Genomic DNA, 16,428 nt, shown 5'->3' on the forward strand with positions numbered 1-16,428 from the left:
AGTGCTCAGTTTTAGTGCATTAACAAAATTATGTACAAATTTGTGGCAAAACAAAAATCACAAAATATTTGTTTCTTGTTTGAGTATTTATCATTTTTCTACTACTTGAAAATATTTATAAATAATTGTTTACAGAAGATACTCTTTTTTCAACTACTCATTTGAACTTTCTAATGGATAGAACCGCCCGTTAAATGTTAAAACATATGGGACAATTGGATCCCTTTAAAAGGTCAACATTGGTGATAAAAGTAGTACCTAATCCCATTTGTATCAGTTATTAAAAGTCAACGCAAGATGAATCATTTAAGGACATCAACCTTATAATACAACTATCAGACATTTAAGCTTTTAAATTGATTTTGTAAGCTTAATAAATTATGATACCATATTGAGTTTGAGTTTTATATATCTTAAAAGATTAATTTTTTGTGTGTGTGTGTGTGTAGACACTCTTATGTATTGTAATTGAATAGAGAATTAACCTTAACCGTGATCATATAAAATTAATAATTGCTTTGAATAAAATTTTTACACGACAACACTGATAGATTTCAATGATTTTTGTTAGGGTTTTGCTAATTGTACATCAAAAATATACATAAGAGGTTACCGAAAATGATGTAGAGGGAAAAGACTGAATGAAAAAGTTGAATATGTCTTAAATCAAGAGATAATAATCCAAATGGTCACTGAACTTTGTAAAAGGTTTTCACGAATAATCCCTTATGTAAATCTTGATGTACATGTAAAAGGTTTTCAAGTGATATTTTGTAATCCTTTATGTAAATTTTGATGTAGATGTAATAAAATCCTTTTAGTTAAACAATATTTGTTAGCACATGTTCATTAATGCAATTATTGAGATTCTGAAATGAGGAATTTGGATAAAATTAATAATTTTTTGGATACAAATTTTGACACCGAGAGAGTTCACTAAATTTTTCCAAATAATGTCCGTTAGCGCAAGTTCACATGTGCAATTATTGAGATTCTGAAATGACGAGTTTAGTTATTTTGAGGACTTTGCAACACTTTTGAAGGTGACATTTCAAAGTTTATCTAGCTTTCTCTTATCGTTATAGTCATTAATTAGCCATTAAAAAAAATTAAAAAAATTACATATTTATTATTGTTTTATTACCATTTTATGCTGAGGTCCAAAGTGACTTAATTTTTGCATGTATTGCAGTTGATAAAGATTTTCTTCTATTGTTTTCTACTAATGTTTTGATGCTATATGTATGGTCCAACGAGTCATGGCAGCCGTTCGGAGCTCGAAATTTTTTTCCTATATATTGGATTGTCGTTGAGCATTCACTCAAGCGATCGTCAAGTGTCTGCCCTAGCTTATATATATCCACCCTAGCGAAGATGAATTTTTAAATCTACCACTTTAAGAAATCAACACAAAATAAGCTTATTCTTTATAATAACTCTCCTTTCTGAAAAAATAAAATAAAATCTGTTACACCATGAATTCCATCTAGGCACTGATGTGGCAGTGAAAGCAAAGCAGGCTTCTAGCAGTTAGGCACGTGGCAAGATTGTATGTTCGCCACCATTTTAGTTGAAGTCCATGACCGCACATGCTTTCGCCTTCGCCATTGTCATCATCCCTCTAGTTTTCAAGCAACATCTCCTCCGTAAACATCTAGCATTTGCTCACCAGAGTTTTTTTATAATGGTGAAATTAAGGAGAAAAAGGAACAGAACAAGAACCAAAAAGAGAAAGATAGGTTATCGAACAGGAAACCTAGAATATTACCTAATACAAAACTTGAACCTTGTCAAAAAATGAGAGCAGACGTTGTTGGCGACACAAAAAATCTTGAGAGAGATTTTTGGGAAAAAAGTAAAGAGAATTGGGAATTTTTTCTGATGGGAGATCAAAGTGTTTTTCCTTGGAGATGGAAAATTCGCCCACCGGATGAAAGCAGACAAGGATTGCCTTACATTGGCTAGTAAAATCATCTGAGCCTTTAGATCTCAAATAGGAAGCCGGGTACGTCCTTAATAATAGGTATCGAAATTTTGAGAAGGTGCATACCTGAAGATGAAATACCCGAAATTCTTGAGCATTGTCATTCATCTGTCTATGTGGGACACTTTGGAGTTTCAAAGACTTCTACGAAGATTTTACAGTCGAGGTTATATTGATCTACGTTGTTCAGAGACGCCTTTGAGTATGTCAAGAGGTGTGATAGATGTCAATGCACGAGGAATATCTCAAGAAGGAACGAGATGCCACTTAACAACATATTGAAAGTTGAGATATTTGACGTCTAGGGAATCGACTTTATAGGACCTTTTCTCCTATTGTTCTCAAATCAGTACATCCTGGTGATAGTTGATTATGTGTCAAAATGGGTGGAAGCAGTTGTATTGCCAACAAACGATGCAAAGGTGGTGATTGTGTTCTTGAAAAAACACATCTTTACCAGATATGGCACATCGCGGGCAATAATCAGTGACGGGACAAACACTTCTGTAATCGCTAGTTTGAACAGTTGTTGACTAAATATGGCGTTAAACACCGTGTAGCTATCCCATATCATCCACAGATTAGCGGGCAAGTTGAAGTTTCCAATCGGCAGTTAAAGAGAATGCTTGAGGTGACAGTGAATTCATCTCGTATGGATTGATCTAAAAGGCTGGATGACACATTATGGGCCTATAGTGCAACATTCAAGACACTGATGGATATGTCTCCATATTGCCCTAGTTTTTGGAAAAGCGTGCCAGCTCCCATTAGAAATAGAACACCGGCATACTGGGCTATGAAACAGTTGAACATGGATTTGGAGGTCGCCGGTGAAAAGCGTTTACTGCAGCTCAATGAGTTAGATGAATTCATGATGGAAGCATATGAAAACTCGAAGTTTTACAAAGAACGCACAAAAAAGTGGCACGACCTACACATTTAGAGTCAAGAATTCGAAGTGGGGCAGAAAGTTCTGTTGTATAATTCGAGACTCAAACTCTTCCCGGGAAAATTAAGGTCAAGGTGGTTGGGTCTTTACACTGTCACAAAAGTTCTGCCATATGGAACCATACAGGTCAACCATGAAACAAAAGATACCTTCACAGTTAATAGGCAAAGGCTAAAACACTATTGGGGCAGTGACTTCTCCAAACAAAAGTCCACCGTTCAACTTGGGACACCTACTTGTAACAGAAGTGGGAAAGTCGAGCTATTGACTAGAACATAGCGTTGGGTGGGAGGCAACACATTGTATCCTTTTGATTTATTTTGTTTATATGCATTAGCGTAAGAATTTTTCAATTTAATGTTTGCAATTTTTTATGTAGATCATCGATCATCCATGCATTTTAGAAGAGTCTAAGAACTATCCACACGAGTCCCTATGCATTGAGCACGAGTCAAGAATGATTGAAGTTGTTTTAGGTAATTGGGTGTGACATTCACGCATTTAGAGGTACACAGTCATCATAACATTTTCGGAATGTGGGTTGAAGTCAATTCAAAAATTGGTTTGAGGCCAAGTCCATTGGCCGGCACATACCCCATGTTGGTTAAAATATTTTCAAAATTTTTCGGATATGTGAGTAGCCAGGTCAATTCACCAATCGAAAACAAACTTTTAAGGCAACTTTGAGCTAAGTCAATGTTTTTATTTGGGGGATCAATTGCATTATTTATTTTTCATTTGCATAATAAACTTTCTTCCAAAAAAAAAAAAGGACGATTGCATAGACTAAACATCCATGTGGTCGCATGTACATGGTCAGGGCCTAAAATGGCCCTGACACACTACCCTATGCAACCGCATGAGTTTGCTCTATGTAGTCGCATAAAAAAATTTAGTTTAAAACCCACGACACTCACACGCCCGATTCCCCCTCTCTCACACTCTCAACACCGAGAATTTCCCCAAATCACATGCACACATTCACGATATCACACACAAATTCATCTTCTTGCACCTAACTATCAACAATCACTCAGGAATACATCGCAAAATCCACACATTCATCATATAAGCATTAGCTCCAAGGTATGAAATCGGTCCCTCTCTTGTGCTCCTTATTATTTCAATTTTCGGTCCACATTCAATTTTCTTTAGTAAATTATAGAAAAAGGACATAGGTAGATGCAATGGGTATTGAATATGATTTTGATGCTTGGTTGGAATGATTTTACTCATTCATTCATTCATATGGCAGAAGTCAAAGTTCACGCATACAACATGTTCGATAAAATGCCTAAGTGACGAGTTTTATGCAATTTTGTAAACTTTGCTTTCGTGGTGCAATCCAATTGAGTTAAGTAGCATTTGGGTAATGAGATATCACAGAAAAGGCTTTGGAAAACACAAAATCCCAAATTGCACACACGAAGGCACGACACGGCTAGGTCACGGCACCCTACGTCACCTATTTGACCCTTTCATTTTCCTCACCAAACGACTTCTGATCAACTTGAAATTTCAATATGGGCTAGATTACATTGAATACTTCTATATGCCTGGAGGTTTTCCAGGAATATTTTTGATATTCTTAGTGATACCCGGGGGCGAAAGTCCTCACTCGATCATGATTGAAAATTTCTAAAACTGCATGTTTAAGCCTAATTTTTTCAGTTTTTATAATTGGTGCAACATTTCTACTATCACGAACATCCATTGTTGAATATTGCATACCAATGCAATAAACATGCATCGTGAAGTAAGTTTGGGGGACTTATGCGTCACAATAGACTTTCCTGTTGTTCTTCACGAATAATTCATTACACTCCGTGACTTTGACATTGAAAATTTTCCGCTTACAGGATGCCGTTGAAAAGAACCTCAAAACGGAAGGAAAAAGTCGAAACATCATCTGGGACAGCTCGTACTAGAGAGCTCGAAGGGAGAATACAAAGATTCCCGAACTTCGAAACATTAACCCGGTATTCCAATGTTGTAAATCGGTGGGCACTTATCCCAAAGAGACGAGTAAAATTGGATGATTTCCCTGGCTTCGAATTAGTCACTTTGGTCGAGCAATGTGGATGGGAGAAAATAGTGGAACGGCCACACCCTGTATATGAGAATTTGGTTGGAGAATTTTATGTGAACTTCAATGCTGATATTGATACACCGGGCTCCGATCATTTGCACCAGACATGGGTTAGGGAACAGTGGATCATGTTCTCACCTAAGGTTATACATGATTATTATCAGCTCACGTGGAACAACATAACCCTTATCCCAGGTGAGTTTAACTGGAACGAATGGCAAAGGTCCTATTGGGGCGAGAGAATGCTTGGCCACTCCAAACAACTAAATGGCACCAAATTGAGCTAACACCATAATTAGCCATCCTGTGGCTATTTATGTGCCACAATATGGAGCCAACATCACTCAGAACAACATTCACAGATCCTACAGTCGGTTTCATCTATCACTTGGTTCGAGGAAATGAGATCGATCTTGCCACGCTCTGCTATGACCAGATACACAATTTGGGTACTTTGGGAAGTAGGCATAGTTCTCTAATTTTTCCCAGCCTCATCAGTAGAATATGCAAGGCAGCAGGTGTCACTATCCCACCAAAGAAAGCTCCTGCTAAACCTAGTCCCCCTATAAAGCGCACTTCACTGGAGGCTCAGGACAGAGCCAGGATAAAGCATAGAGAAAATGAAGAAAATGAGCAGTGCAGGCAGCAACAAGCTGCGGCAGGACAAGCAGCTACAAATAAAGAGATGTCACAAGCTCCTCCACCACTGATGGGAGTTGATACACACTTATTATGTCAGACATTTACGACTCTCACGGGGACCAGCTGCGACAAACAGGGCATCCTGCAAGCTCTAGGAACTTTGACGATCGACATGCAGACAGCCCAATGTGATATCAGTACCATCCAAATCATAGCACAAACTGCTTACTAGGAGGCCTGATCAGTTAGGAGGGAGACGGAGACTATGAACGAGCGGCTGAGTGTGTATGTGGGTAGAGTGGATGGCATACAGATAAGGGTAAATGACACTTGGAAAAGAATATGTAGCATGGAGGAAAAAGCTAGAGTACAGAGTAACGTGATGAGAGCTGTGCAGGTAAAGCAGGTCTAGCAGTCGAACCTATTAAGGCATATCTTGGTCCATCTCTCACCTCCACCAGGAAAGGACACTGCGGGACCTAGTTTCCAGTCACCACCACCACAGTGATCAGTGGAGTCGTGTTTAACTCATATTTCTAATTTGCACTTGTCCTCCAAATTATGTGGTGGCATATTTTGAATGGTGACACATTTTGGACACTAAACTATCGGCATGTAATCTGTTTCGAATCTATCACAATCCATCAATACTTCTGTTTACTGGTTGCATATTGTGTGCTTGATGAGTGATTATTGGATAAATATGTTGTATTCAGTTCATTACATGCTTGTATGGGTTTGATAGCCTTGCCGGCAATGATGTGATTATTGAAATAAGTATACATTAGAAATTGTAGATATGGTGTAGAATTTGATTAGCTGATACTTGTTGATGTAACACTTGACATTCTTTGCACGCCACTCATGCTCTACATGTTAGGTTAGTGATTGGATTTTTGAGTAAAATAGGAGAAACTAGAAAACCTCTATTGTATTGACTCATAAGCTTTTTTTAAATAGTTTGGAGACGGTTTAACAATTATAGGGGAACATTGAGATAAGTGGAGGCTCCGTGCATGAATTTTGTTGTGTGAATTACCTAGACATGTGAGATGAAGACTAGGTGAAAGTTTTAAATTAGGGGTTGATGTTAAAGACCAAATGTCTAGAAAAATAATAAAGGGCATAAATCTAAGTAGTAAACAATAGGAATCCTTTTTCCATGCCTTTATGATTCAAGCAAGTAAGCATGTAAGGATACTTTGAAATCTGGTGCCCTAGAGCCAACTGGTTTGAGAGTCATCGGCCCAAAACTCGCTACAGAGGTCATATAGAAAGCAAGAAGGGAAGAGGTCAATAAAAAGTCATCTGATCGAGCCTTTATAACTCGAGTGAATAAGCCTATAGAGGTTTAAAACTTGGTGCCCTAAAGCCAACTGATTTGGGAGTCATCGACCAAAAGCTCATTACAGGAGTTATATAAAAAGCAAAATGAGAAGATGACATAAAAAAAATAATGATAATAAAAAAATAAAATAAGAAAAAAAAAACAAGAAAGTATGGATAAAGCCCTTAGACATTTGATTGATAAAATTACACCTTTGAGGTGAGACAAATAACTGAGTTTAATCTTAAGTGTTGAAGCAATCAAATCTAGGAGAACCTCAATTTGTTGACATATGAACTTGTGATAGTGAAAACTATCCAAACTAAGAGAGGGTAAGGACTATAGTTACTTAAGCTCCTAACTTTAGAGCACATCTCGGGATAATTGAGCGAAAAAAGTAAGTTTGGGGGTGTGTATCTAACAAGTGAAGTAAGGATAAATATGACCACTTTGGGTCGGAATTAAACCAATCATGAGCTTGATATGTTGGCATGAGTTCACACACATACGCTAAGTGTACATTTAAGAGGTAAATTTTGATTTCATTCATGCATTATTGAAATTTTTTCTGATGTCAAATACTAAGTTTCAATCCTGAGACACGGCAGGTTATTAAGCTATGTTTGTTGAGAGTTAAGTCACTATTTTGTTTGAGGACAAACAATAGTTCAAGTTTGGGGGATTTGATAAGTGCGTTTTTATGCACTTATATAACTCACAAACATGACTAAATTACGAGCAAAGTGTTTGAATTGTGATTTTAAATTGTTTAATTCTTGGATTGTATGGTATACTGATGGACATGATAGAATTCACGAGAAAAAGAAGCAAAAAGGACTAAAACGAAGCAGTGTGAAAATTTAGGGGACCCAAGTGCAAATAACCAAAAGATGACCTGAAAGGAGAAATTGAAGATTTGATCATGCCAAGTACCAATTGGAGGTCAATATTAGTTGATGGAAATAGAAGAAGGAAGAAACGAGGTGAAATTGGAAGAGAAGAAAGTTAAAGGACTAAAATGAATACCTTCAAAAGAAGCTTCTATGCGATCGCATTCACTATTACCATGCGGTCACGAGCTAGGTAACTGAAAGTGAAGACCCCAAAATTCTTAAGCCTATGCGGTTGCATAGGCAAAAACCAGAGGGTCGATTCTGCACTTTCCGTTTTGCATTAAAACTCTTTTGGAACTCGAAGGAAACACGACATAAAAGCCTAGACTCGTCAGAATTAGGGCCAGAACGCATTGGAGGAGAACAAAACACATATTGGAGATGAATTTGAGGGAGATTAACGAAGATTTCAAGATTTCACGCGTATCTATAATCTGGTGATGTTTTATCTTCAAGAATTTATGTATTCCATTAGTTTCTCCATGTTAGGCTATGTTTTCTTGTACTAGGAGATCGATGAACTATGTAATATGATCTTTAGATTTTAATTTTTGCAATTTTACAATTAAACACGTATTTGATTATTTGAATGAGTTATATACATTAATTTCGTCCATGATTGAGTGCACGCAATTATGTGATGTGTAGTAATTTATTTCTTAAATTCAAGAGAAGGGAAATAGATTTGACAATGTATAAATCATCGTAGGGTCTGATAGGGGATAGAAATATACGTCTATGCTTTTCGTGAATCGTTAATTGCTCATAAAACTACATGCATTTTTATGCATATGCATCCGTCATAGGGATAAATGCCAGTGGTATATAAGAATAGGTTCAATATTTCTCAGGAGGGTATGTTGGATAGACTTAGGATCATTGATTCGTCACTAATCAATATGTGTTGTCAGATTGTGAAATTAGCGTTTCAAATGATTACTACATAGGAATTCGTGATCCTAGTACTTTCCAATTTCATTGAATACAATCAATTTTGCGTTCCAATCATCACATTGCAATTAATTTCATTTAGACACATCGTTTTGCATAATCAATTCATTTCACAGTTGGTTTAGCAAAATTAGGATTTTCATAAATTATGGTTTCCACTAAATTAGTGCTTTTCTTAGGTTAAAGTCAAATTGATAAATTCATTTCGATTAAGGCTAAGGTAGATAAAATTGAACTACTTGATCTCTGTGGGACAATATTCAGAACTTAATATTTCACTTTATTACTTGTTAACGAACTATACACTTGCGATAGTTTTAAATCGAAAGAAATAATTTCGTGAACAGGTGTCGACCTCATTGGCCGTGGTTTAGAGGGAGCCCATTTCAAAGGCTGAACCTCTTCTACCTCGACCTCTTCAGGTTGGGTAACAACTTGAGCCAGGCCTCTCTCTTTTCTCCTTCTTGGCAGCTACCTTCCTTGTAACCTAACATATCTACGTCACGACCTAAAACGAAGAAAAAAATGTTAGAGTCAAAACAAACTCTTAGCAAAAACCCTCCTAAGGAAAAATTGTCCTCAATGGAAGAGATTAGGATGGAAGATAAAGTTTTGGTAGTCGCAGAGGTCAAGGGCTCTAGCTAAGATAATCCTACCTGGAATAGATTGGAGCTAGAGATTACAAATTTGCAAGAACTCTGTATCTTTAGCAGGGCTCTGATAGCCTTGACTCGCCTTTGAGTGGCCAAGGTCAGGGTTAGCTTCTTGTAAACTACATAAACAAAAATGAAGAGATTAGAAACATGCTACCAGTGAATCCGGTAAGGATAAAGGGACTTCCACTTACACAACAAGTAATAGAGAGTGGAAACCACATCCTCTCTATTCTCCTCGACGGGATGGAACTGCCAATCTCCCAATACGTAAAAGAATTCTTCCTTCCACTTATTGATCGAAGAAGGGATATCTAACACCAAGGAGCCTTCAATCCTAGGCCTAACGCTAGCATCCTACCAGCCGGAGTTCTTCTTATCTTTTTTAAAAGTGAAAAGGGAGTTTTCAACTATAAGCTCAAAGATCCCGAACTAATTTTACAATATCAGAGTGGCTATTAATGTTTGCCACTCGTTAGGACATAACTGGTTCAGAGCTATTCTCCAGAAAGAAAGGAATTTACGGATAACCCTATGGAATGGAAGACTAAGGCCGACATTCAGAATGGTTGAATTTAAAGTCACGCTTTCACTAGGGTAGCGTTAATTCGATCAGATGGTTCAAGAATTATCATCTCTACCGAACTAGGGATACCATACTTGGCCCTTCAACTCGCCAACATATCTCCCGTCACCACCGATCTATAGGAGCTCGCCCCTCACTCCTTAGAACTATTTCCCTCACTGTCCCACATGACCCAGCCTCCTCTCCTCAAGAACCCCTAAGGTCATAACTCTATATTCACAGGACGAGCTAAATCTATAGGATTTACAATGGAGATAGGGATAGGGGTTAGGATTTCCTGAAAACTTGAAGAAGAACTATAAGTAGGAAGGACTGATTCTTCCTGCTGGTTATCCCAGCAGTGAACTATAGACTCTTTGAACTCATATACTAAATCAAGGTGAAAGAACAAGAAAAGTAATAAAAATCGCTTTCTAAAAAGATGAATACCTGCGATCTGGGAACGGAAGACCTCACACAGAAAGGAAAGAGACGCACGAAAGAGTTTCTTGTTTCCTTGAGACAGAATAAAGCATGAAAGTAAAATGGACTATGAAAATGGGAAAAGATGTTTAAAGAGATGGAAAGTCACTCTGCCTAGGCCATTACATGAAGAAATGGAGAAAAAATGGAAGACCCAAATTCATCAAAACAAAACTACGTAATTTTGACAAAAGAGGCAATTGAAAGTGTGGGACAACTTATCAATATGGAATCGTGACACTGGCATTCTCGTTGAACGCTGCAAATAATAATGAGCAAATAAATGAGCCATTTGAGTTCAAGGGTCAATCCATCCCCTGGGAAAGCACTGACCTAGGGGTATCTGTTGACCACCAATCTTCAATCTCAATTAAAATGTATTTAGCACCTATCTCTTCCACATACCAGGTTGGATTTGTGAGCTCAACTCGATCTTGTGGCTGCCGTAATTTTAAAAGATATAATGATTGCAGATTCTTTACACCTTGTCAAATCACACAATCAATCGGATACATTTGGAAGAAGTGACGTCAGCGCCTAAAACCACCAATTAACCACCAAAACTATTTATCTGAAGCAGGTCAAGATTTTATGATAAAGTGGAGAATAATACGATCTAGTGGGAGCCAGCCTCATTAGCCAGCCAAAAAAGAGATTGATGACACACAAACCAATCTTTGCATTACGATTGATCCGACTGAAAAGACATAATTTCAAGAGAATTGACCTAATTCTCTCTATAAATTGAAAAGGGATGGTCCTCTCCGAGGGACAAGTACCATCGAAAACAATCCACTCCCATAAAGAAACACATTTGTACCCTTCATTATCAATAAAAGTGTTTTTTTCCCTAAAAGTTAGCTCAAAATCATGCTTAGATATTTTTTACGTCAACTAACTTATTAAGCTTACTCATGTTTAATATCCATGTACCTTTGAAAAATAAAAGAAAACAAATAAAGAGTCATGAAACAGTGAAAAAGTTATAATGTGGTGTGTATGATATCCAATTTTTTTGACATCTCTGGAATCTTGAAAAACATGCTACATGATTTTTCTACTTTTATGACTCATTTAAATTCTTTTCTTTATCTAAAGATTTGATGTAGATATGATGATCCTTTTCATTAAATAAAAACATGTCTAAAACTAATGCAACCTAAGAACTACATGCAATGGAAATACATAAAGGGCAAGAAATTGGATTGACTCCTAATAATCCAACAACTCTTTTTTATGCTCACACTTTAAATGTTCTTTCGCTTCTTTCTCCTTAACCTTTATGATATTCTCTTCATAGGATGGTTTCTCGATGCTAGTATAGATTTTGAACTTCTTTTGTTCATCATCCACCCTTAAGATTAGTTTGCTAGCTTCAAAGTCCATGATAGCCCAAATTATTGACAGTAAATTTCCATGATAGTCAGACTTAGTGATGCATTCCATGGTCCTTCTATGTCTACGCCAACAAATTCTAATGGAATATGAACTTCCTCACTTTAATGAGCATGTTCTCAACCACTCCTTGAGAGTATATATTCATCTGTCTATTAGTTGAAGGTAGATAGTTGTGTCCCTCAACTCTTCAAAACCTAAATTCCTATAGACAAAAAATGCAATAAAATTTATATTTGCTTCGGAATCACATAAACAACTGAAAGTATAATAATTTCCTATTGAGCATGGTATTTTGAGACCACCTGGATCTTTTAATTTAGGATATAATTTGTTTTACAACATAGCACTACACTCTAAATTTAATTTGATGGTCTCAAATTCAATAAGCTTTCTTTTCTTTGATAAGATACTTCAAAAACATTGTATAGCTTAGTATCTGAGATATGGATTCAATTAATAGGATGTTGACATGAAGCTTCCTAAATATGTCCAAGAACTTAGCAAAGTGTTCTTCAACCTTCCTTTTTTGTAATCTCTAAGAAAATGGGACATGAGGCACATATGTCGTGATAGGAGCAGTTGCCTTAACTTATGGATTATCTAATTTTTTATTTGGAACTATTTTTGCTAATTGTTCTAGTCAATCCACTCATCTCTGAAATGTTTCATGCGACTTGTCTTTTGATTGTAATTTTTGGAACTTAAACCCCACTCCATGTAGTAATTGCCTCAATTTTCTCATTCACAGCACTTACTATCATTCCCTACTATTTGAGATTTGTCTCAATGTCACTTGGTGAGTCCCTGGCTGTCTTTCTGAAAATGCTTTGGCTATTTGCCCTATCCAATTTTCCAAATTTTGTATAACAGCCCATTGAACTTGAAATTTTTCTCATTCAGTTGCATTAACTTAGTTGATGCTTCAGCCATCTTAGCATATGCAAGTAGATAATGCTACCATTTTGCGAATCGTTTCTTCCTATGATGCCTTTTCTAGCTATTGGAAACTTGGTAGTACATTCTGATATGGTGCACCGTAGGTCTCCAGGAGAAATTTAGGTGATTTCGCCAACCCGAATTGTATGTATTGGAATGGAGATTGTTTTGCTGCATGTAATTCACATCATCGACTGACTATACAAATGGACTCCCCTCATTACAATCCACACTTTCATGATTACCCCCACGATGGTTGCATCTCGGCCCAACTATTTGCATTGCATTTACTATTTGATTGGTTGTCCAACTATCTACCTTTTTAGTTAGTTTTGCTAACTGTGCTGAAATAGCTATCAATGCATCAACCTTGTACATCCTTGCAGCTCTCTTTCCGCCTGATCTCTAGTCGGCCACAATGCACTGAGGTATGTCAAATCTCCATTATCTAATAAACATGATTTGTAGTCTTTTTTGTAATTGATTCATAACATGCAGAGTCAACATTAGCCTTGCTAGTCGAATTTAGCCCAATGTAGAAGTATTGTACCTGGAGCTAATTCTGCAAATCATATTGTGGGCATTGTCGAAGTAAACATTGGTATATTTCCCATGCTTCGTAATAGTACTATGAATCGAGTTGAGAGAGTATAGTGATTTTATCCCTCAACTTAGGAATCATCTTTGGTAGGATGTATTTGTTCAATAATTTTTTACTTAGACTACCTAAATAAGCTATGCTAGATCGACTTTCTACTACTGGTGGAATCGTGTATTTTCCATCAATCTCTCATTCCCATTACCCACAACTACAACCGGATGTGTTGCATTTACATTCAACTCAACAACTGATTGATTCTATATATTTTCTATCATTGGTTCTGCTTGTTGTTTTTGTTGAGCTTCTATTTGTCCTTTTCTTCCCAACTTAATTGTTCGTTCAATTTTCAAATCAAATTGAGTAAGATCACAATGCCTCGAACTTTACGTGCAAGATCTTAAAAATAAAAAGATAAAGCCCTATAACATTTTTCTAATATGAAATTAAAACTAATACAGCAACAACAACAAAAAAGAAAAAGAAAAAGAAAAAGAAAAAGAAAGCTAAAACTAATTAAATACAATAGTCCCCAACAATGACATCAAAAACTTGATCATTTATTTTTCCACGATTAAGTAATAAAGTGAAAAGTATGAGCGTTTCCACGAGGACTACTATATACTTGAGCCACAAATCAAAAAAGGTACTTTGAATTAGTCAGGTTTAGAAATTAAAGTGGTTTAGTTTGATATGGAAAAAATTGCAAATCACTTTAATGGTTTAGTTCAAAAATTTGTCACAAACCGTCCAAACCGAACCATGTTCACTCTACAAAGAATAACCCCTTTGCTCTGTAGGAGTGGGCACACTTTTGCTCTGCTTGGATAGGCATGGCTATCCCTTTGCAAATCTTCTTCTTCTTTTTTTATTATCACGATGATAAAATTTGTTTGAGTGCTTTCTTCTCTGTTCAAGGACTTTTCAAAGGACATGATCTCTATTCACTTAAAAATCTTTCTAATAGGTATAGCTCCCGTCAGCATTCATAGGAGTAGTCTTTTGTTATCGACATTTTCGTAGTAGTAAAGAAATTGCCTTGATGCCCGAATGGTGAATAGTGTCAACAAGCTTCCACTCTACTTAGGACGAACGAATTATAAAATGAGTAAATGATATAGAAGACTTGATGTATTACAACTAACCAAAAATGATGTCCCCACTTCCATATTAGTGAAATCAATAAAGGTGGGCAGCATATTTATAGTTGACCTAAAATAAATCAATAATTCATTTGCAAACATTTCGACAAAAATATTATCTCTTCTTAATAAACAATGACATATAAATATTATAAATTTATTTAATTTCATAAACTAAAAAACAACAAATCAAAAGGCTATTATATATCCAACAAAAGCTTGAAATTACACACCATCGATTTACTTTCTTGCCTCGTGACTGGCTGCTCCGAATGTCCATGGATCAAACTTTAGAAGAAGTTCAAATTCCTTCGAATCGAATACACACTCTGGCAAAGGAAAAGTGTAACGATTCTTGTCACAGCAATATGAATATGTCATGTACATCCTTCTAAAACCCTGCATTTTGATTCTCTGATCTAGTGAGGTGTCATAAAATCGCGGGTAGTCATCGCACTGGGTTGAGTTCTGGGTCGGTTCAAATGGGCATCCATTTAGCATAAAATTTGAGTACTTTGCAATGTATGGAGCATACTCGAGATCCAATTTGTATTTGCCTCCATAGGTAGCCCAATTAGATCCATTCCAAATAGTACCATACAAAGCCATTAGCTTGGCGGGAAAATCAGCATCCATTCTATCAACTCTTCACTTCTCTAATTGGAACATCAACATAATATCGAATTCCATTCTCACTCCAAAGAATTCCGTAGAATTGAAAATCTTTCGCGGGATCGAACCACAACGCGTATCTCTCTAATTGGAACATCATCGACATAATATCGAATTCCATTCTCAGTCCAAAGAATTCCGTAGTGATGAAAATCTTTCGCAGGATCGAACCAAAGCGCGTACCTCTCTTCTCTTCCCCTATAAGTACTTCCATTTCCATAGAAATTTGTTTGAATCACCCATTCTTGGCCGTCTATATGTCCCAAAAACTCAAAATCAATTACGTCGTGGCGATACAGATATTCTTGATTGTTTGACGTGTAAAACGTTACAAAAACACCTGCTGTATAAATTTCTGGTAACTTTACAGAGGCCCCAAAATATCCATGCATGTACATTGCCTTAGAATGGAAGCCAGAACTGGTTTTTTCATCCATAGAAATCTGCACAGATTTGTTATCCTCGGAAGGGATAACATTAAGTTCTCCATAGAGTTTATTAAAACCTTCATTGAATGGAACATTTGACAGATTTCTAACCCACCGGAAGAAGAAAGATGAAACACAGTACATAGAAACAGAAACCCTAGAAATTTAGGACCAGCCATTTTGCTTTCTTCAAATTCTTCTGTAATATATATTTCTTTCTGCTAAAAAAAAATGCAGCTGGGTATTTATAAATGAAAAGGGGCAAAGGTTAGCAGAATTTTGACCAATGAAGAAACAAGTTTCCATCCGCAATTAACGTGCTTGAGAAGCTGGATACTACTTTTTCATTCCATTCAAGCTCATTTAAGGGAAATCTAGTTTGGTACACGAGAATCTTTGGAAAATATATAAAACTAATACATGTAAATTAATCAGCTACTATCACTAAAAGAAATTAAAATTTTTATTTCAAGAAATGTGAAATTTGAATTTTATGAGTTGCAAACGCGTGACTACTAAATTTTTTGTGGGATTATATTATTACTTTTTTATAAAAAGGTATAATAGCTTGTAATTGGAAACAACTAGGATTTTGGTAGATTACCAATATTAATTGGTGGAATAGTATTTTTTAATTTTTTAAATAAGTGACTGAAAAAGAAGAAAAAAAATTCGATTTACGTGTAATATTATTTTATAAAAGATTGTGTAATTGAAA

General features: G+C 36.2%; 1 protein-coding gene and 1 pseudogene across 1 annotated transcript; one reads left to right on the plus strand and one right to left on the minus strand.

Annotated features, from left to right (window-relative positions):
• The first annotated feature begins 2,699 nt into the window (after window positions 1–2,699).
• LOC111379579 lies at window positions 2,700–3,212 on the plus strand. Its single transcript, XM_023002980.1, has 2 exons — window positions 2,700–2,881; window positions 3,002–3,212. The coding sequence occupies exons 1-2, from the start codon at window positions 2,700–2,702 to the stop codon at window positions 3,210–3,212; spliced, it is 393 nt and encodes a 130-aa protein (XP_022858748.1).
• A 9,101-nt stretch (window positions 3,213–12,313) lies between these two features.
• LOC111379580 lies at window positions 12,314–15,854 on the minus strand (annotated as a pseudogene).
• Between the last annotated feature and the right edge of the window lie 574 nt (window positions 15,855–16,428).

The sequence above is a fragment of the Olea europaea genome, unplaced genomic scaffold (genome assembly GCF_002742605.1).
Source record: "Olea europaea var. sylvestris unplaced genomic scaffold, O_europaea_v1 scaffold2006, whole genome shotgun sequence".
NCBI lineage: Eukaryota > Viridiplantae > Streptophyta > Magnoliopsida > Lamiales > Oleaceae > Olea > Olea europaea.

What these genes read in the sequence shown, in the direction of transcription:
- LOC111379579 (XM_023002980.1), top strand. Translation starts at nt 2,700, where the DNA reads ATGGATATGTCTCCATATTGCCCTAGTTTTTGGAAAAGCGTGCCAGCT. An exon ending in GAAGCATATGAAAACTCGAA is followed by an intron (nt 2,882 to 3,001) that starts GTTTTACAAAGA and finishes GGGAAAATTAAG; the next exon opens with GTCAAGGTGGTTGGGTCTTT.